Raw genomic sequence first — 23,095 nt, forward strand, 5'->3', positions numbered from 1 at the left:
TTATAAATATGTGAGGGGTGTACTCACTTTTGTCAGAAACTCTATATATAGGAGTCAGAATGCATCCCCTTGGTTACTAATTTACACTCCATTACATTGATTTTAAAGGGGATGAGATGGGTTATAAGAAGGCTGGACATTTCTGGAAGAAATACATACTTGTCTAGATTTTCCAAAAGTGACTGAGCGAAATATTGTAGATACCCCGACTCTATAGCATTGTACGATACATCCAGAACAAACAGATAAACCGCTGGGGGAGGTGGCCGAAGCTTTAGTGAAAAGAAAAGGAAAAAAAAAAAAAATAGTACAAAATTACAAGCATATCTAAAGGAGCCATAATCTAAAGAAGTTATAATCTTTAGTTAAATAAAAGCATGGTTACAAGAATTATTTAAAGCGATTGTAAAGAGATTTTTTTATTTAAAATAACAAACATGTTATACTTGTCTACTCTGTGCAGTGGTTTTGCATAGAGCAACCCTGATCCTTCTCTTCTCAAGTCCTCCGCCAGTGCTCCTGGTTGCTTTTTTCCCCCCATCTTGTCACAGCCCAGCAAAAACTAAAGTGCATGTCAAGCCAAACCTTTTTTTCTTAGTTTTGGATAGAGTGGGGAAGGATTAGAACCCCTGCCATGCTATCTGGGGTCCCATTAGACACATTTCCATAATTTGCCTGTCCTGTTATTTGGAAAGGAAGTGAGGGGAACTCTGCAAACAGCAACATGGACAGAAATAAAATGATTTTCTTTAGAAGTGGGAGAAGACTAAACTCTCATCAAGTTCTTAATTCTGTCAGTGTCTCCATTACATATTTTCCTGAGAAGTTGTTGTGTTTAGTACCCATTGCATACCAGGTAGGGAATGGTCTTGTTGGCATGAAAGTATTAAATGAAAACCGCAAAAAGTTAAAGTGTATGTCAAGCCTGAAACTTTATTTTCTTCTCTAGCTTTGAATAGGAGGGGGGGGGGGGGGATTACTGCCTCAGTTATAGAGATTTCCAGTCTAGTGAAACTGCTGACAGCAATTTCACTAGACTGGAAGTGAGAGGAAATCTCTATAACGCAGATCCAGATAGAAGTAAAAAAATCAACAGAGGTAGTAATCCTTCCCTACTCTATTCAAAACTAGAAAAAAAGTTACAGGCTTGACATACACATAGCTTTTACAGTTTAAAAAAAAAATAAAAAAAAAATGCTCTCATGCAAACATGACCATTTCCTACCTGGTATGAAATGGGTACTATATACTTCTTTTCACTAGTAAAGCACAAAATGTTTGCATTAGTACCCCAAATTTCTGCTCAGTGGAGGAAAGTAGTGAACACCACAAATTTCAATCTCCAATATTGTATTTTCACACAGCCCAGTTATTACCGTATTTTTTGATCCATACGATGCACTTTCCCCCCCCCCAAAAATGGGGGAAAATGTGTGTGCGTCTTATGGAGCGAATACTGACCAGGAGAGCCGCTGAAAGGGGAATCGTTTTGGCGGCAGAACGATGCCCTATGCATCACTCTGCCCCAGCCAAATCCTGTTTCTCCCCTGCCTTCAGCTGCTACAGGTAGAGAAATCTAGGTGCGTCTTATGGTCAGATGCGTCTTATGGAGCGAAAAATACAGTAGTTTATTCCCCATCGCTGTTGGGCTGAGTCAAAACATGATGTGTTTACCATTTTCATGGTCAAGCCTCTTCCTTAATGGAAACAAAAGAAATGTGGTGTGGAGGGAAGAAATCCTACAGCTACTAGTCAGTCTGATTGTCACTTACAGATCCATCAAATCCAAGTCCTAAGGGCTCTTTCACACGGAGCGGATCCGTATTGATCCACTCCGTTAGCCCGTTTGGCTCAGCGGGGATTCCTCCGTTAATCCCCGCTGAGCAGTCGGTTGACAGGGCGGTCCCCGCACACAGTGCAGAGACCGCCCTGTCTCTCCTCCGCTCTCCCCTATGGGGAATCGGATGAATACGGACTCCCCATAGGGGATCTGATCCGTCAGACGGAAAAATAGGGGTTTCTTCCATCTGAAAAAACGGATCCTGACGGAGGTGGGTGATTACGGACGTTAGCGGATGCTCCATCCGCTAACGGCCGTGATCCCATAGGGAACCATTGTAAGTCCGTAAACGGACTTATGAAAAGCGGACCGTTCGTCCGCTGGTGTGAAAGGGCCCTAATGATGTGCCTGTGTGCTGCATTCAGCATTTGTGTTTCTATATATGAGAACACATATATGGGGCTGACACAGAAGACTGGAGAGACCCAGAACCCAATTAAGTAGACCTAACTGGGATTTTAGTCTGCAGATCAGGACCATACAGGTGAACATTAATAAATGGAGTTAACATGTTGCCGATTGCCTTCGGCATTCTAGTTTCTGTTCTCTCATTCACTTCCTGGTTTGCATCGTTCGTTCATGTAAGCTCTACATTTCCCAGTATGAATTGCGGCACGCCCAGTAATTCACACCTCCTTGAAGTCTCCAACAGGTAGAGAGCGTCCTGCCGCACAGATGTAGTTCCCAGGAGGGGGTGAGCATGTTACTGACCACCGCAGTAAACCCTCCCATCACGGTGGTCAGTAAAATCAGACAAGCAGGAAGTGAACAGAACAGAGAAGAAATAGAGCGACTTCTGAGCAAAAACGAACAACGAGGAAGTGAAAAGAGGAATGTCTGCAGGTAAAGGATGCTTATTATGAGAATTTTTTTTTTCCTTTACAACCCCTTTAAGCTATTAAAAGCATAGGAATGGGTAGTGATCATACAATAGTATGTCCCTAACCAAGACAAGGTCAGGTGTAGCAGAAGCACAATAATTCTAACTGAAGTTCATTTCAAATATATACCATTGTTCTTTTAGTTAATGTGTACAGAGTTCAACAGTGCTTAACAGAGCTTGGGTTTTACCATATAATCAGAAGAAGCAACAAACTCCACAGAAGAACTCAAAACTTCGGTTTGTTTGTGTGGCTCTCCATAACTACGAGTCACCGGGTTGTACATGAATTCTTCTGGCACTAAAGAGAAAACAATGAAAACTTATTTAGCTGTACCATTAAAGTGTTACTAAAGTCAAATATATATATTTTTTTATTAAAATAACAAAACAAACATGTTATACTTACCTGCTCTGTGCAGTGGTATTGCACAGAGTGGCCCAGATCCTCCTCTTCTGGGGTCCCCGGCGCCAATCTTGATTCCTCATATTTTTAGAACTACTATAGCCAGCTGCTGGCTAATTGGACAGCATAGTTTGTGCGCTCTCGACCTGTGCGTCTATGGAATTTACGCAGCGGGACTTAGGCCCACCCCCCACTTACTCTTCACTGCATCTAATTGACAGCAGCAAGAGAGTCAATGGCTCCTGCTGCTGCTCGAATGCTGTGTAAACAGTTACATTTAAACAGACTAAAAGGGAGCAAATAAAAGGTTAATTGTTGGAGTTTACATACATTTTAACTTAGGAAAGCCAATTCCATGCTGGCTAATAATAATTAAAAAAAAAATAACACCCGAAAGCATACTTGCATGTGTTGATACTTACCATCATTTACTCGGTAACAAAGATTACACTTCCACCTTCTCTGGTCAATAAAAGACACAAATGGATTGATATATGTTCTGCATGATCGACATCTTATAATGGAACTTGACGATATTGTCGGGATACGCTATGGAAATAAAAAAAATAAATAAATAAAAAAAAAGCTTTTTTCCCTGGGCTGCCATATAGTGTATTCATTTAAAAAAAAAAAAAAAAAAAAACACACATTACAGGATTCCTCAAGATGCTTAACACATACTTACAGGTTTACTTTTAAAAGGATGAAGTAGTAATCCTAAGGGAAGCTTTGCTTTATTCAAAAGAGCTTGTGTCTGTGGAACACTTGTAAGAGTGCACCTGAAGAATCTGAAATGTACAAGGAATCTTAAAATGTCAAACAATATAAACACTATAAATAGAGGCAAGCACAAAACTATGCAAAAGGTGCCCATTTATAAAAAAAAAAAAGAAGAAGTGGGAATGTTTTCAAATGCAAGCAAAAGTCACAAATAATCCACGTGATGTTTGTACTACGGGTGAAATGTCTGTTTAAATGTGTTGCCTTTCACAGGGTGAATCCAACATTCCCTAGCCTTTGTTCCTAAAAGAAAACAACATTAAGATCTAGAGGTCGACCGATATATCGGCCGATATTTGTCCTTTTTTAAGAAATCAGCATTTAAATATGCCAATTAGGCCGATTAGCACAGCGGCGCAGCTCTCATATGTACCTCGCTCAGCACAGCCGACACAGCACGCACGGTGACAAGTAGCACAGACCCAGGCACTGTGAATTTCAGCTGCTGCCTCCCACAAACTTCTTTCTGCTCCCCCGGCCCCTCCTCCTCTCTCCGAGTAAGATGCAGGATGGATGATGGCCACTCGTTTCTGAACCCCTCCCCTTCTCTCCCCCCCGCCTGCCCTGTGACCAATCCTCTCCCACCTTCAGTCCAGCACAGACCATAAAACATGCTAAACTAGAGGCAAGTAAGATATGGGGGAGCCCGGGAGGAGTAAAACTAGAGGGAGGAGCCAAGTGATACCAGGGGGTGGGGCCAGCAGGAACAGGTTCTGGAATGGCATGGCATGGCACGGCACGGATGACCAATCCTCAGTGGACGGTAGGACACAGATTAGATGCCTCAATCTGTGACTGTCTGTTCTCTCTTTTTTTACTGTATTATACAAGCTACTCTTTAAAAAAAACAAAAAAAAATAAAAAACTGTCTGTTCTCCGATTATGCAGCCTGCAGCTGCTGCATGTACATTATGGGGACCCGCTAAACTAGAGGAGTGAACTCATGAGGAATAGTTCGGGACATAGCAAAGTTGATGGGGACAAACAGAAGACACAGGGTGGGCTTTACTCAGTGGGTTATCTGTCCACTGAGTGCGGGCGGATGACAAGCCCATATCTGCTCAGTTTCTGCTGAGCGAACACAGACACAGATTTAGGCCTGGTTCACATTAGTGCAATGCGAGAACTGTGCAAATTCAGTGCACCTGAAATGCACAGTGGTTCACACTGAGATCTGAGAACCACTGCAGGTGTCAATGTAAAGTTAACACCCCCAGATCAGTTTGCAGATCACAGTGCAAACAGTGAAATGGTGCAGGAACCGGATTGGATGGGTGTGATCACCCATGCAATCCGATTCCAGTGCGGACCAAAAAAAAAGTGTCCTGCACCATTTTGGTGCTAATGCAATGCGATTTTAGCCATACAGTTTGTATGGCTGAAATTGCATCGCACAGACATCGCATGTGATGTGGTGCGACTCGCATGTGATGTCTGGCATCACGCTTTATTTTTTGTTAGCTTTTATGAGATCAAGGGGAAGAAAAATTGACTTAAAATATCGGCCGCAAAAATCGGCATCATATATCGGCCGCCCCGATTTCCAAATATCGGCATCGGCCAGAGAAAAACCCATATCGGTCGACCTCTATTAAGAGTATGTGGTCAGAGACTAACACTGAAAGGGTAAAGAGCATTTGACCAGAAAAGTAAACAATATGAGGAAGTGTATAGCTTCTCCTGTGCTCACCACTGACAGTGTAATCAGCGAACCGCTATACAGTATAGATGTTGCAGCTCAGGTGATCTGTTGTGCTACGCTCACACCTACACAAAATTTCACGCATCACATTTAGTGCAATGTCCCTTTTTTTTCCCTTAAATAGCACGGTGTGCACAAAAACAGGTGCATTAGCAAGACTGGGGTGCTAGTAAGAATTAATGACCCTGTGCACATGCAAAGGGGGTGCACGTTTTGTGTGCAATTTATACATATACATACAACGCTATATGTTTAAACCATGACTAGGATTACAAATAAAAGGGAGGTATTATTGGAATTTTAGTATTGTAAATAACTGTGCAGCTACAGTGTATTTTATTATTGTAAATATAGCTAGGCACGTACTCTTATTTATATAATGTGAGCATTATGGCACCCAATGTCCAATATTTTAGGACTGTCAGTTGAGGCACCTATACACTGTAATAAAGTAATGAAGTGATCGCCGATCCATCGGAAGTGGGATAAGTAAGGGTTAAGCCACTAGATATAAGAGAAGCGAGATAAGAGATTCCTGTAACACCAGGGAACACCAAGACGACAAAATGCGTTGGGTAGAGTTGCACCCCACACAGTAATAACGCAAGTGAGGTGTTATACCCGGAAGTAAGGTCTGTAGTTGGGAACTGAGCCCGTATTAAATACAGTGGAGATAGTTCCCCGAAAGTATATGCCGTGAATAACTGTGTGCAGGGCATGTGCACTACATATTGTGAGTGGGCATTTTTTATGTGGTTTTAAATAAAGGTTTTTATATTATGGAGGCTTTCCCTTTCTTCCTTATAATACCTATGGTATGAGTTAGCTTGCAAAGGAGTGGAGGTGGTCCTGAATGTTTTAATCCCTGGGGGGAACAAGATGCTACTGGATGCTAGGGAGTCATGGAAATCTATTTTTTCCAGTGTGAAGGTGGAGGACCACATAAGGTATGGAGCACAGACAGCAACAACAGTGATTGTTGGAAGAAGTTGCACAGCACAAAGCACTTTAATTTGTGGAATATTGGACAATTATTAAGCGTGGACACTTTAAAGTAAATTTTTGTAATCCTAGTCATGATTTATGATTTGAACATATAGCGCTGTATGCATTTGTATAAATTGAGCGAAGACACGTTTTGTGTGTGTTAAAATACAACAGCTGATAATTTGGTTTCGGATCTTAGCGTGATTTGATTTAGGGTGCATTTAAGACAAGCTATAGTGGGGTTTTTTTTTGTGCGTTACTGAAATGCCTGCAATTTTGTGCACAATCCCGCAATGCACAAATGTAAACCTAGCCTAAAGGGTTTCAGTTCGGTAAATTTGCCAAACAGAATTGTCTCATTACGCTTAAAGGGAGAAGTATGGCCAAAGCTAAAGAAAAGTAGACTGATGTCACAGATCCGGTCCAAACTCTGAAACAATCCAGACAAGGTAGGGACACTGGGGACCCCAGATGATGACTGTTTAGTTGAAACGCGTCGGATGGACCCGTTCACACACCTTGCTCTTGAACTTTGTGATATGCCTATAATGTTCTTCCAAATGTGAGTGTTAATTTTTTTATCTTTTTAATAAATACTACCTTGTACGGTATCACACTATGTGAATTTTTTTCCCCCATTATGCATGTTATGTGGTTACCGTATCTCTGGCTCCAGCAAGACTACATGTATTTACAGTTCCTGGTGTTTACTGGAATTTGCGGTGCCGACTGATATGTGGATTCAGGACCAGCTGGATACATCTTGCTGACTGATTATATATGCCTGTTTTGACTTGGGTGGTATAAACCTCACCAAGTAAACACCATCTGGTAAGCCTCCCCCTAGGTGGTGGTGTCTCTATCCTTTCACAGAGAGGGTCACATCCATGTGGGACTCATTTCAACATTGCAGTTTTTTCTACACTTTTGGACTGTTATTTGTGTGTGGTCACAATAGAGGACTGCTTAGTTATGATTTTTTGTTTTTTTCCACGGATCACACTCAGTCACTTGGTGTCACTGAAATTAAGATTTCATATATATATGTATGTTTACAAAATTTGATAGGTGTTGACTGACTTTCTCACAAAAATACACCTTTTCTAATTTTTGTGTTCACTTATTGCACAGCGCAGTATATCCCATATATAATTTTTTGCATTGGTTACAAGTGCGGCCCAGACCGGACGTCATACCGTTGCACCTGATGGTCAGAGATGGCTGGTGACCATCTGGTCACCAGAAATCTCTACGACTGTCATCCGGCGGCAGCCGATTCTTTCTCTGGGTCCCCGATGGCACGGGAGAGTCCAGAGAAGCACCAGAGGGTGGCAGGGATGTCCCCTCTTGTCGCTTGTAAAAATGATCTAGCGGCTGAACTACTGCTATGATCAGTCTTACAGTGCACAGAATCGCCGGCTGAAAAAGAGGATATCTGTAGCTGCAGGCATCATTCAGATTTTCCCACTGAAAGTCAAGGACGTCATATGACGGCCTTGGGCTGAAAGCGGTTAAAGAGTCCACCAACTCTGGTAAGAGTTTTTATTGTACATTGAGGTGGTGGTGCACTCAAGGGTGATGTGGTGTCCGAAACATAAACCGATTGTGTGGATCAAGATTCCTTTAAACGATTCACTTTGGGAGTACTCAGATCATAGATATTCCTCTGTGGAACTATATATTTATTGTGCATTACCACTGGATATGTATGTGTATTAACACATGATTTATTTCACATATATTATAGGTTTATACCTTATATATGTTTAACTTTTTTGGAACTTTAGGGGTTACTATTTATGTGCAATATCATTCTATTGTTGTGCCAGCTGCTTATATACTTTACAGCGCGATTTTGTGTTTATACGTACTAGGTTTTACAAGAGACCATAACTTCTAATTATACCTGCAAATTAAATGTGCACATGTTTGCCAGTCCCCAGGGATACACCTTAGAGACCTCGGGCCAGTAGCACAGCATATTTACATGACTGTGGTGCTTTTATTTCACTTGTAATACTTACTCTGGGTTGCAGTTTAATTTTTTCAGATCTGTGTTTAGGTTTGGTGCTGGAGGTGGCAAAGACGACACAGGTAGAACATTTCTATCTTGTATAAGATTCATAGGTCTCAGGCCTTCTGGCTGTGGAGCCTGTTGTAGACTTAACCCTGACAGGGAAGCTGGCAATTGATTAATCCCTCCATAGTGCTAGAAGAAAAAAGGAAAAAAGGAAAACAGATGTTATTAACTAAAACTGGGTGGCTTCAAAAACAGAAACAATCCCAATAAACAATTACAGTGATAAAGATAAAAGCCAAACACCAGTCAAAACAGATTTTGTTTTTGATAGCATGTAGAAGAATTAAAACCTCAGTCAGGTATTTGTGTCAAATGAATATGGTCTTGTATGTGTATTGTCTGAACAGGAAGTGATGACACATCTCTGCAATAAGGATACAGAACACAAACACTTTTAAATAGAGTAACAAAGGTTACAAGCTGCATGAATTTTTTTATTGTCATCTGTGCTTTGTCCAAATAACACCTCTTGTTTACAGGCTTTTCCGGTACAAAAATCTTCCCAATGAGGACAGACAAAACAGAAATAAAAACCTTGAAAATGTTTAAACTACTTCACACTATCCAAAATTTGGCTTGAGTTAGGTTTTAAAGTTGTTGTAAACATATATATATTATATATATATATATATATATATATATATATATATATATATATATATATATATATATATATGCATACATATATACACACACATACATACACACACACACACACATATACATATATACATACACTCAGTGAAGTGACTGACCTCAAGTGATACACAGAGATGAAACAAATCCTCCTACATAAGCTGTACCGGTTTATCTGCAATATTCTCTTCTCTACAGACATTCAAAGTGCAGAATTTTAAAGCTTGTCTGAGAGTTTAAAAAAAAGGAGATGGAGAGCTGAAGTTACACTCTGCAAAGCTCAGCTCCGAGAGCTAATTGGATGGAAATTGACACAGGAACACCGAGCTGAGCCTCCCTCCCGTCACCATTTTTCTCTTGGGGTCAGGAAAACTTGTCAGAAGTGATTCATGCTGATAGCAGAGAATGAAGCAGCAGACAAGAACAACACTTAGTGCTTTTATGTGAGACAAGTAGATACTATAGAGGGATATCGTTTGTTCATATCTGAGGTTTACAACCACTTTAAGGGGGTTGTAAAGGTAACAAAAAAAAAAAATCCCTAAATAGCTTCCTTTACTTTAGTGCAGTCCTCCTTCACTTACCTCATCCTTCCATTTTGCTTTTAAAATGTCCTTATTTCGTCTGAGAAATCCTCACTTCCTGTTCTTCGGTCTTTAACTCCACACAGTAATGCAAGGCTTTCTCCCTGGTGTGGAGTGTCATGCTCGCCCCCTCCCTTGGACTACAGGAGAGTCAGGACGCTCTCTATGTGGCAGATAGAGAAAAGGAGCTGTGTGTTAGTGGGCGTCCTGACTCTCCTGCTCGCCCCCCTCCATGTTTTTCGGGGGCGCACACCCTTCCTCAGAGCTAGCTCTGAGGAAGGGGGTGCGTTCCCGAAATGCGTTAGCTGTAACCCGTGTTCTTTGCATGTCCATGCACTGTGTTTATGGCCTTTTGTCAGTTGCATTTTACACAAAAAAATCGTATTATTAAATTATCTCTGGTAATGCATTAGGTGTGTGCGCCTTCCATTTCTGTTTTTCTTGTAGTTCCTTTCAGATTACCCCATCTGAGGAAGGCAGCATCCACCTAGCTTTGGGATACCATATATACACACCGTTCACACCTCCATTTTATCAGTTTTAGGCCACACCTTGGAAGACCCATTAGCGCTGGAAGTGACCGTTTTTTAGCATTAGGGTTTGCCTTTACTTCCACTTATTATAGATCCATCTCAAATTCAGCAATTTAAAGCACTTGTCAAACTATTTTTTTTACCTTGGAATTCTTAAGAAATCCTAAGTAAAGAGTAGGGAAATTGTGTAGCATACACAAGGTACACATTGAAAACGATCTGCCATCTAAGAAGATTTATACCTGAGCCTGGATTATCTTCATTAGTCATAACAGAAAAACACATGACATCCCTCTTAGACAATGTGACAGGCCCACAATTTAGTGACCCAATTCACAATAATGTGCATTACATGTATGTTCACTGGGTGTGCGTCTAAAGCTATAGCACTTCCAAGTCTCCAATAATTACACTTTAAAAACATCAAATCATTTGTACAATAATCAATTTATTACAACAAAAGGAAAACTAGCGATATCTCACAAATGTTTTTGAATTGGCTGCATTTTTCTAATCTGCAAAGACTGTTCATAATCGTTTCTTAAAAGGGGTGGTTCACCCTAAAAAATACTTTTTCTTATTCCACTGCCCCCCCACATTACAATCCGATTAAGGCTCTTATTATTTTTTTCATGCTGTACATACCTTAGTACAGCATATTCACCCGTGCATCCGGGTTGCGAGTCCCGCGGGAGTGGGCGTTCCTCACATGCTGGTGATTGACGTTTTGCCCAAAAACGAGCTCCCCCCCGTCGCGTAAGCCGCGTCACGGTTGGCGAAAGGAGCCGAACGGCGAGTCGGCGCTATACTCCGCATGCGCATCGCCGGTCGGCTCCTTTCGCCAATCGTGACGCGGCTTACGCGACGGGGGGGGGGAGCTCGTTTTTGGGCAAAACGTCAATCACACACATGTGAGGAACGCCCACTCCCGCGGGACTCGCAACCCGGATGCACGGGTGAATATGCTGTACTAAGGTATGTACAGCATGAAAAAAATAATAAGAGCCTTAATCGGATTGTAATGTGGGGGGGCAGTGGAATAAGAAAAAGTCGTTTTTAGGGTGAACCACCACTTTAAAGCCATCTACCAAGACAAAACAATCCAACACACAGGGGTTGATAGTAATGTAGACATTGACAACTTAAAGCAGTATTAAACCCAAAACCCAAAATGTAATATACAGTTGTGCTCATTAGTTTACATACCCTGGCAGCATATATGATTTCTTGGCCATTTTTAAGAGAATATAAATGATAACACAAACTTTTCTTTCACTCACGGTTAGTGTTTGGCTGAAGCCATTTATTATGAATCAACGGTGTTTACTCTTTTTAAATCATAATGGCAACAGAAACTACCCAAATGACCCTGATAAAAATTTTGGTGATTTTGGCCTGATAACATGCACACAAGTTGACACAAAGGGGTTTGAATGGCTATTTAATGTAACCATCCTCACCTGTGATCTGTTAGCTTGTAATTAGCGTGTGTGTATAAAAGGTCAATGAGTTTCTGGACTCCTGACAGACCCTTGCATCTTTCATCCAGTGCTGCACTGACGTTTCTGGAGTCATGGGGAAAGCAAAGGAATTTTCAAAGGATCTGCATGAAAAAGGTAGTTGAACTGTATAAAACAGAAAAGGGATATAAAAAGAAGGAATTGAGAATGCCAATCAGCAGTGTTCAAACTCCAATTAAGAAGTGGAAAATGAGGGGTTCTATTGAAACCAAACCACTCTCAGGTAGACCAACTAAAATTTCAGCCACAACTGCCAGGAAAATTGTTTGGGATGCAAAGAAAAGCCCACAAGAAACTTCAGGCGAAATACAGGACTTTCTGAAAACATGTGGCGTGGCTGTTTCAAGATGCACAATAAGGAGGCACTTGAAGAAAGATGGGCTGCATGGTCGAGTCGCCAGAAGAAAGCCATTACTATGCAAATGCCACAAAGTATCCCACTTACAATACACCAAACAGCAGAGACAAGTCTCAAACCTTCTGGCACAAAGCCATTTGGAGTGATGAGACCATAATTTAGCTTTTTGACCACAATCATAAACGCTACATTTAGAGAGGAGTCAACAAGGCCTATGATGAAACCATTTCTACTGTGAAACACAAAGGTGGATCGCTGAGGTTTTGGGGGATGTGCGAGCTACAAAAGGCACAGGAAATTTGTTCAAAATTGATGGCATGATGAATGCAGTATGTTATCAAATACTGGAAGAACATTTGCATTTATCAGCCAGGAAGCTGTGCATGGGACGTACTTGGACATTCCAACATGACAATGATCCAAAGCACAAGGCCAAGTCGACCTGTCATTGGCTACAGCAGGATAAAGTGAAGGTTCTGGAGTGGTCATCTCAGTCTCCTGACCTCAATATCATTGAGCCACTCTGGGGAGATCTCAAACGTGCAGCTCATGCAAGACAGCCCAAGAATTTACAGGAACTGGAGGCTTTTTGCCAAGAGGAATGGGCAGCTTAACCATCTGACAAGATAAAGAGCCTCATCCACACATACCACACAAGACTTCAAGCTGTCATTGATGTTAAAAGGGGGCAATACACGCCATTAAGAACTGGGGTATGTAAACTTTTGATCAGGGTCATTTGGTTAGTGTCTGTTGCCATTATGAGTTAAAAAGCGTAAACACAGTTGATTGATAATAAATGGCTTCAGCCAAACACCAATCATGAGTGAAAGAAAAGTTTGTGTTATCATTTATAGTCTCTGAAAAATGGCCAAGAAATTATAAATTCTGCCAGGGTATGTAAACTTATGAGCACAGATTATATATATATATATATATGTGTATATATATATATATATATATATATATATATATATATATATATATATATATATATATATATATATATATATATATATATATATATATATATATATATATATATATATATATATATATACACACACATATATATATATAAATAAAATATACATACATACACAATTTATTTGGGTGCAAATTTGCAATTCACAGTAAGAGAGTTGAAAATTAGCCATAGAGTTCCAGGTTAACAGACACATGCTTATACTGTAATATTTGGCCTGGGCATTCAGGCATCAATGACCCCTGGCCACGAAAGGATTTAGGACAGTGGTCACAGGTTTTTTGTTTTTCTTTCTATCTCCCCTTGGGCACACAGAAAGCAATAATACATGGAAAGGGTCATAGAAAGGAATATAAAATGTACAACATAAAAACCTTACATGCAGAAATAAAAGACTTACAGAAGGATATTGCGGGTAAACTGGCTGGTGAACAGGGGTATTTGACTGAGAGCCATGTGGGCTTGCTGAATTTTGATATCCAGGTTGGAGAGCTGGGTATCCATGGCCAAATGGTTTTGAGGGTCTTGATGTATGTTGAATGGCATTAACATGAGCGGTATTTGTTGCTGCAGGCATCTCTGCAAATAAAAACATAGCACTCGTAAAAAACAAGGACAATAAGCAAAAGTGTCATTTAAATAAGAAAAAGCTGTAACTAAAACAAAATAAATGCTTCTTGAATACACAACGGATGTAATTACATAAGGGTAAATAAATAGAAATAATTACCTGTGCATCCTCCTCCTTCTAGGACATCATAATTTTTTGGCTCAGACGACGCACTGCTAGTGGTGGAAGAGCTTTCATCAATACCTGAAACACAAACATTAACATTGCAACACGCAAAATCTACCATAGAAGTCAGTCATATCTTTATACAAGAAGCCATAGGCTTTTAAAAAAAAAATAAAAATGTTTAGATTGATTGGCATTTCTAAAACATACCCTGCACATGGGGCCAGATGTATGAAAGTGGATCAAAGGGTACAATGTCCATAGAACCCACACATACCAATCAGCATTTTTTTTTAAACCTGTACATTGTAAAAAGTTAAAAGCTAGTTGTTATAGACACAAGGATTACTTAAAGTGATTGTAAAGTTTGTTATAAAAAACATACCTACCTCCTCTGTGCAGTTGGTTTTGCACAGCGCAACCTGGATTCCCCTCTTCTCGGGTCCCTCTTTGCTGCTCCTGGCCCCTCCCTCCTGTCAAATGCCCCCACAGCAAGCAGCTTGCTATGGGGGCACCCGAGCCGCGTTACAGCTCTGTGTGTCCAATCAGACAGAGGCCCCACCCAGCCCCGCCCCCTCTCTTCCGATTGTCTAATAGACTTTGACAGCTGCGGAAGCCAATGGTGCAGCTGCGGTCAGCCAATCAGGAGGAGAGTACCGAACGGCTAAGACACGCATGGACATTGCTGGAGAGAGATGGGGCTCAGGTAAATATTAGGGGGTGCAGAGGAGTCTGCTACACAGAAGGTTTTCTATCTTAATGCATAGAACTCCTTTAAGACCCAAGAGGGATTCACTTATTTAAAAAACTGAAAATGTTATGCGATGATCACTGGCTGAGGTATTTGAACAGGCAGTACTAGACTTGTGCCCTCCCACCTCCATAAACGAAAAAAGAAAAAACATTAAAAAGAAAAAAATTCAACCCCAGCTTCCAGGCCTGTCCGGTAGGTGCTAATGATATTACTGGTCCTTCTCCTTTGGTTCTGAAAAAGCCAAGGATCCCAAATCTCCTGAGATGATGTTCCAGCACTGCACAGGTGCATATTCTTACAAAGGATTTTGGAATCTCTGCTTTCTCTGGATCCTGAGAGAATGTCCAGTGAGGTCACCCTTACCTTCCAAAAATTGGGTGTTGGGTCCCTTTTCCTTCGATTTCCCTTCTAAAATGTATTTTTTTTCTTTGTCTGAATTTCTCACTTCCTGTTTCTCCTCAGTAAGCTTTCCACCATCATCCATGGGGGTTAGTGAGCCAGAACAGCTTACTGAGGAGGAACAGGAAGTGAGAAATTCAGACAAACAAAACAGAAAAAAAAACACATTTAGGGCCAGATCCACGAAGCGCGGCGCTTCTATCCGTCCGGCGTAGCGTATCTCTGATACACTACGCCGCCGTAACTTACAGCTTTTTTTTTGTATCCTCAAAGAATTTGCGCCGTAAGTTACGGCGGCGTAGTGTAACTTTGGCGGCGTAAGGGCGCGCAATTCAAATGGATGTGATGGGGGCGTGTTTTATCTAAATACATCTTGACCCGACGTAAATTACGTTTCTTTTTAACTACGAATGCGCCGTCCGTGGGGGTATCCCAGTGCGCATGCTCGAAATTAACCCGCAACAAGCCAATGCTTACGACGTAAACGTCATTCTACGCAAATCCCTACTCGCGAACGTCTTACGCAAACAACGTAAAATTTTCAAATTTCGACACGGGAACGACGGCCATACTTAACATAGGATACGCCTCATATAGCAGGGGTAACTATACGCCGGAAAAAGCCTTACGGAAACGATGTAAAAAAATGCGCCGGCCGGACGTACGTTTGTGGATTCGCATATCTAGCTAATTTGCATACTCAACGCGGAAATCGACGGAAACGCCACCTAGCGGCCAGCGTAAAAATGCACCTTAGATCCGACGGCGTACTAAGACGTACGCCAGTCGGATCTAGCACAGCTTCAGGCGTATCTTGTTTTGTGGATACAAAACAAAGATACGCCGGAGCAAAATAGAAGTTATGCGGCGTATCAATAGATACGCCAGCGTAACTTCTTTGAGGATCTGGCCCCCAGAAGGGAAATTGAAGGAAAAGGTAAGTGAAACAACAATGCACTAGCTTAAAGGAACCTATTTAGAGAATAAAAAAAAAAGAACCTTTACAACCCCTTTAAGCTCAGCAGTGCTCATGTATATGCTTCTGCTCAACGGTGCTATAACTAGCTTTTCGCGTTCCTAAAGCTAAAGTGATCCAACACAAATTGGTGTACCACCAGCTTCTAAATTTGCAAGTGAAATTCCTCCAGCATTAAATAACCTCTTTCCTCTTTTTGATGAAACTTTACCATATGTGACAGCATCACTTCTATTTTAGCATCCCACACATGCTATAGCACCTATGGTATATGAATCAGACCCATAGACTGTTGTAAATGTGATGACTCTCGCACTAAAAGACATATACATACAGTGTATCACAAAAAGGAGTACACCCCACACTGAAAAAATTACACTTTGCTACAATGTAAAGTACTGAGTGTACAGCTTTTAACAGTGTAAATTTGCTGTCCCCTCAAAATAACTCACACAGCCATTAATATCTAAACCTCTAGCAACAAAAGTGAGTACACCCCTAAGTGAAAATGTCCAAATTGGGCCCAATTAGCCATTTTCCCTCCCCGATGTTACAAGGTCTCAGGTTGAATGGGGAGCAGGTGCGTTAAATTTGGTGTTATCACTCTCACTCTCTCATACTGGTCACTGGAAGCTCAACATGGCACTCATGGCATAGAACTCTGAGGATCTGAGAAAAAAAAAATTGTTGCTCTACATAAACATGTTCTTGGCTATAAGAAGATTGCCAAGACCCTGAAACTGAGCTGCAGCACAGTGGCCAAGACCATACAGCAGTTTAACAGGACAGGTTCCATTCAGAACAGGCCTCGCCATGGTTGACCAAAAGAGTTGAGTGCACATGCTCAGCGTCATATCCAGAGGTTGTCTTTGAAAAATAGACATATGAATACTACCAGCATTGCTGAAAAGGTTGAAGGGGTGGGGGGTCAGCCTGTCAGTGCTCAGACCATACGCTGCACACTGCATCAAATTGGTCTGCATGGCTGTCGTTCCAGAAGGAAGCCTCTTCTAAAGAGCCCGCAAACAGTTTGCAGAAGACAAGCAGACCAATGACATGAATTACTGGAACCATGTCCTGTGGTCTGATGAGACCAAGATAAACTTATTTGGTATCAAGTGTGGCAGCAACCAGGTAAGGAGTACAAAGACAAGTTTGTCTTTACTATAGTCGAACATGGCGGTGGGAGTGTCATGGTCTGGGGCAGCATGAGTACTGCCGGCACTGGGGAGCTACAGTTCATTGAGGGAACCATTAATGCCAACATGTACTGTCACATACTGAAGCAGAGCATTATTCCCTTCCCTTCAGAGACTGGGCCGCAGGGCAGTATTCTAAAATGATAATGACGCCAAACACACCTCAAAGATGACCACTACCTTGCTAAAGAAGCGGAGGGTAAAGGTCTGGCCAAGCATGTCTCTAGACCTAAACCCTATTGCGCATCTGTGGGGCATCCTCAAACGGAAGGTGGTGGAGCGCAAGGTTTCCAACATCCACCAGCTCCGTGATGTCGTCATGGAGGAGTGGAAGAGGACTCCAGTGGCAACCTGTGAAGCTCTGGTGAACTCCATTCCCAAGAGGGTTAAGGCCATGCTGGAAAAAAATGGTGGCCACATAAAATATTGACAATTTGGGCCCAAGTTTGACATTTTCACTTAGGGGTGTACTCACTTTTGTTGCCAGTGCCATGTGTTGAGTTATTTTGCGGGGACAGCAAATTTACATTGTTATACAAGCTGTACACTCACTACTTTACATTGTTACAAAAAATTTCAAATACTGTACTAGTAGTGTATCATACGAATTCTTGGCATCGAGACAGTACCACATTTTCCCCATTAACAGGTGTGCCTCTGATAGTGAAACCGCACCGAGATCAAAGGTTAACGTGCGCAGAATGTGATGTGGTTTTCTGTGTTTCTCTGTCCTACAAAGTCCCCTCTGCAGCTGCCATTACTAGCACATTTTCACATGAACAAAGAATGAGGCGACACCTGCAACCAGCAGATCTCAGCAATGGGGATTCTGGCTTATTAAAAAGGCAGAAAAGCAATATGTTTTACCTTTATAACAACTGAGGAATAGATCTGCAGCCCTACACCAAGCTCCTCTACAAAATTCACAATTAGGTCTTATTCAGGTCATTCGTTTTCAAAAGCACTTATATTTGTGAGCAACTATCCTTAACCACTTAAGCCCCGGACCATATTGCTGCCTAAAGACCCAAGGGGTTTTTACAGTTCGGGACTGCGTCGCTTTAACAGACAATTGCGCGGTCATGCGACGTGGCTCCCAAACAAAATTGGCGTCCTTTTTTCCCCACAAATAGAGCTTTCTTTTGGTGGTATTTGATCACCTCTGCGGTTTTTATTTTTTGAGCTATAAACAAAAATAGAGCGTCAATTTTGAAAAAAATTCAATATTTTTTACTTTTTGCTATAATAAATATCCCCCAAAAACATATATAACACATTTTTTTTCCTCAGTTTAGGCCGATACGTATTCTTCTACCTATTTTTGGTAAAAAAAAAAAAAAATCGCAATAATCGTTTATCGGTTGGTTTGCGCAAAATTTATAGCGTTTACAAAATAGGGGATAGTTTTTTTGCATTTTTATTTTTTTTATTTTTTTTACTACTTATGGCGGCGATCAGCGATTTTTTTCGTGACTGCGACATTATGGCGGACACTTCGGACAATTTCGACACATTTTTGGGACAATTGTAATTTTCACAGCAAAAAATGCATTTAAATTGCATTGTTTATTGTGAAAATGACAGTTGCAGTTTGGGAGTTATCCACAGGGGGCGCTGTAGGAGTTAGGGTTTACTTTGTGTGTGTTTACTAGTGTAGGGGGGTGTGGCTGTAGGAATGACGTCATCGATCGTGTCTTCCCTATAAAGGGAATGACGCGATCGATGCGCCGACACAGTGAAGCACGGGGAAGCCGTGTTTACACACGGCTCTCCCCGTTCTTCAGCTCCGGGGAGCGATCGCGACGGAGCGGCTATAAACAAATAGCCGCGCCGACGTCCCGGATCGCTCCCCGAGCGGACCCGACCTCCGCATGTACCGGGGGGGTCCCGATCGGACCCCCCACCCACGTCTAGCAGAGGACGTACAGGTACGTACATGTGCCTGTCCGTGCCATTCTGCTGACGTATATGTACATGAGGAGGTCGGGAAGTGGTTAAACTGATTGTAAACTTCAGACATGAAATATGAACAAAACATATCCCTCTATAGCAGAGATCCTCAAACAACGGCCCTCCAGCTGTTGCGGAACTACACATCCCATGAGGCATTGTTAAACTCTGACATTCACAGACATGACTAGGCATGATGGGAATTGTAGTTCCTGAACAACTGGAGGGCCATAGTTTGAAGACCCCTGCTCTATAGTGTGTACTTGTCTCAATTAAGAGCACTAAAGCCCTGTACACACGGCCAGGAATCCCATCAGGAAAAAAAAAACGTTTTGAATGGCAAGAACGCGGCGACGTCATCGACTACGACCAGCCGGCGTCTCGTCACATTCGATGCCGTCGCCGCCACCTTGCTACACCCCACACTAACCTTGTATGCTACCACACATGCGTCGAAGTGTTATCGAACATGCACGGTTTTTTACTGCATACAGACGACCGGTTTTCTCGGCAGCAAACACTCTGCCGGGAAACCCAACGAGAAAATAGAGAGCCAGGTTCTCTATTTTCCTGTCGGGATTCCCGTCTGTTGTCCTGACGGGAAAACTGCTAGGGAGAATACACACGGCCAGGATTCCCGGCCAAAAGCTCTCCTGGCAGTTTTCCTGCCGGGGAAAACCAGTCGTGTATACGAGGCTTAAGTGTCACTTTTGCCTGCCGCTGCATTCCTCTGATTCAGTATGAATCACTTCCGACAGGTTTTCCTGACACAAAGAGGGGAAAAAAGGGGACAGGGCAGAGAGCTCCAGCTGATTGACAGCCTCAGCTCTGTTCCTGTGTGGAGGGGGGTGTGTCCCTTCCCTCCAATCAACTCTCAGAGCTCTCCTCACCAAGCTCAGCAGAATGTGAATTCAGCTATCCACCCCCTTTTTTCTGAACTCTAAAGCCTCGTACACACGTTTCAATTTTCGGATGACAGAACGTCCGATTTTTGTTGCATGCTAGTCTCATGTCGAAAGTGAAGAGGCTACTAACAATATGAGAATTTAGGTACAACAGAAAACAACGTCAGAAGTGACGCAACATGTTGAATAGTTTCGTAGGTATTCTTGCACTTCTGAGCATGCGTAGTCTTGCTCTTATGATTTTTTTTCTACCAAAACCATACCGATGAAACGAAAATCAGACGTTGAGTTCACATCCAACAAAAATAATATATAGTCTGCATATCCAGCTTTTGTCTGACGAAAAAGTGAAATCAGCTGTCGAAAAGCACCCTAACGGTAAGATTTGCGGATGATCAGTCATCGTAGCACTATTGACGTCCAAAAATCAAATTGGGTGTACGGGCTTTACACACTATTAGATTTTCTGCAGATTTTTGTCTTCAGATTTACCAATACCATGTAGTGCAAGGGCCTGCCTGATTGCATATAAATTGAAACTCTTAAGGTTTGACCTCATATTATATGGTTTTGGTAAATCGGAGGACAAAAATCTGCAGAAAATCAAATCTATTTTGAGTAAAGTGAAACTTTAGTCAGAAAATTAGGTCCAGCTAGATCACTTCAGGCTGGGCCATTTTGCAGGTATAGCTATGTACACCAATAAAAATATATCCATACACTGTCTCATCCTGCTCTGCACATGCTCAGTTACTCCATTTTTAAACACTGCCGAAAATGTAGATGCCGCTCGGACGACAGCCTAAAAATTTACAGCTGCTCGGGGGCTCTGGACTTCAGCAAAATGGCATCCTCCAGCAAGAAGAAACCGGAGCAATGCTGGAGGCAATTTACAGCACACACTAATCTTGGTAGCATAATTATGTGGAATGTTCCTTGCTAAAGAACATTTTTTTTTTTTTATCAAGCTGTAATGGGTAAAATTCTACTTTAAGCTTTAAAAGTGCAAACTTCAAATTAAACGCCCCACATTAGAGCTCTCCCCTCTATCCCTTCTGGAACAATCTCAAACCTAGATCACATTTCAACTCTTGTGTTACTTTGGAGTCGCTTTGCTATCTGAGCCAGGTCAAGCTGACTTTATGGTATGCTTGTGCTTGCAATTGCATCAGCACGGACAGACTTAGCCCTTCAATCACTTAAAATCAACACTTGGACGTCTACGAGGCTGCTGTGGCCTAAACAGAGGGGAGAGGTCCTGTTTTACTGATATAATGTAGGTGTGCAGAGCTTTCTGAATATAGCAGGGAAGCCAGTAACACACAGACCCCGTGTTCCTATTCACAGCACAGCGTTTGCAGACCACATAAAAATATTGCAAGATTATAAAATATATACAGTATACATACAGTGAGACCGCTATTCCAAGCAACACTTGGCAAGTATAAATTTGGCATAGACTATTATGACGGTAAAGAGAAGAGATACTCAATAGCGACAGTTATTGCAGTATGTTGGACAGAGCTTCATTATTACGATGGCATTAAGGGTTAGGCATTTACACAAAGTCATGCGCAAAACAGTAAAAAAGCTAAAGCAGACCTGCTTCCTCATCATCCTCCTCGTCTTCCTCATCATCTGAGCTGGATGACAAGGGAGTTGGTGCAAAGTTAGCTTGATTATTGACATATCCAGCATACTGCATGCCTGTAAAATTATAGAAAGCACAAGACAGGTCAGACAGACAAGATTTCACACAGCAGACATATGCATCCTTTCAGGTCATCCAGTCATCATGCAGATTTTTTGCAAAGAAACGCACGCCACACTACCATATCTATGCATGCAATAGATTTCAAACATCCCCTGCCATAGAAACATCTCTTAACATTTCATTCTGGGTTCTAACAGTTTAAAGAAAAATAGAGATAAAAAAATATAAGCCATGCAATACGGATTATGAGTAAATACTAGAACGATACCACTGGACTTATTCAGTAACTAAACGTTTTTGCCAACTACATATCACTTTCCTGAAAGAGAAGTTTGTCAACCATGGAAAACAAATTACCCCCTTTCCTTCAAAACTGCATCTAAACAATGAAAAGTGAATATAATTGGTTGCTTTGGGTAGCAAGGGCAATCCTCCTCCAACCAACAGTGGCACTCAATGCATTTTCACAGCATAAAGGTTTATGTACATGGGTCTTCGAGATTTGCTTTTTAAAAACACTTTAACAGGATCTAAGTGCAACGCGGGACTCGCATTCGAGATGCCATTCATTTAAATAACACCTCAAATCGCGGTGTGGGTCTGTCGTGAGATAAAACTTGCTGCAATTGCGGCAACCCGCATTGTGGGACGCATGTCACCCAAAAGAAGCTCCTTTACTATTTTTGGGCGACAAGCGTCCAGTTGCCGCGATTGTAGCGCGACAATCGCGTCAGACCTGCACCGCGATATGAGGTGCCATTCTCGAATGCGAGTCCCGCGTTTTGTCATTCACACCTTGGCGCTTTCAAATCATGGGCAGATCTGCTGCAAATCTGCCCACTATTCAAAACGCTGTAGTGTGAATGCAGCCTTAATGATACAAACATCTCAAGTAATTTTTCCCTAAAGTCATGGTATGTTTTACGTGCTTCCGAGTCCCATCGCCATGTACACAAATCCCACTCTTCCTTTACAAAACACTTCATTTTCGCACAAAAGTTATTTTGTAGTCACCGGTGGATACAATGAACCTCAATGTACCAAGATGTTAGGAGTAGATTTTAGGAAAGATTAATAAAACTCCTTTATTCATTTATCAAGCCAATGCTTGAAAAGTTGACATGCTACTCTACTTTATTATTTTGGGAAATTAATCATTTGCATCATCAAT

At 41.7% G+C, this 23,095-nt stretch overlaps 1 protein-coding gene across 3 annotated transcripts in view; it reads right to left on the reverse strand.

Moving 5' to 3' along the window:
* The window catches only part of SEC24B (SEC24 homolog B, COPII coat complex component), a 101,969-nt gene that overhangs the window by 50,380 nt on the left and 28,494 nt on the right, over nucleotides 1-23,095 (reverse strand). Inside the window, exons 4-11 of one of the 3 annotated variants that reach the window (XM_040329367.1) lie at nucleotides 21,813-21,917; nucleotides 14,022-14,105; nucleotides 13,692-13,870; nucleotides 8,620-8,804; nucleotides 3,812-3,914; nucleotides 3,549-3,675; nucleotides 2,912-3,021; nucleotides 160-272 (exon numbers count right to left, since the gene is read on the reverse strand). In XM_040329367.1, the coding sequence (XP_040185301.1) occupies nucleotides 160-272; nucleotides 2,912-3,021; nucleotides 3,549-3,675; nucleotides 3,812-3,914; nucleotides 8,620-8,804; nucleotides 13,692-13,870; nucleotides 14,022-14,105; nucleotides 21,813-21,917 (1,006 nt within the window). The remainder of the gene's footprint in view (nucleotides 1-159; nucleotides 273-2,911; nucleotides 3,022-3,548; nucleotides 3,676-3,811; nucleotides 3,915-8,619; nucleotides 8,805-13,691; nucleotides 13,871-14,021; nucleotides 14,106-21,812; nucleotides 21,918-23,095) is intronic. The other 2 variants (XM_040329375.1, XM_040329383.1) reach the window with 2 other exon arrangements.

This window comes from Rana temporaria, chromosome 1, assembly GCF_905171775.1.
Source record: "Rana temporaria chromosome 1, aRanTem1.1, whole genome shotgun sequence".
Lineage (NCBI taxonomy): Eukaryota > Metazoa > Chordata > Amphibia > Anura > Ranidae > Rana > Rana temporaria.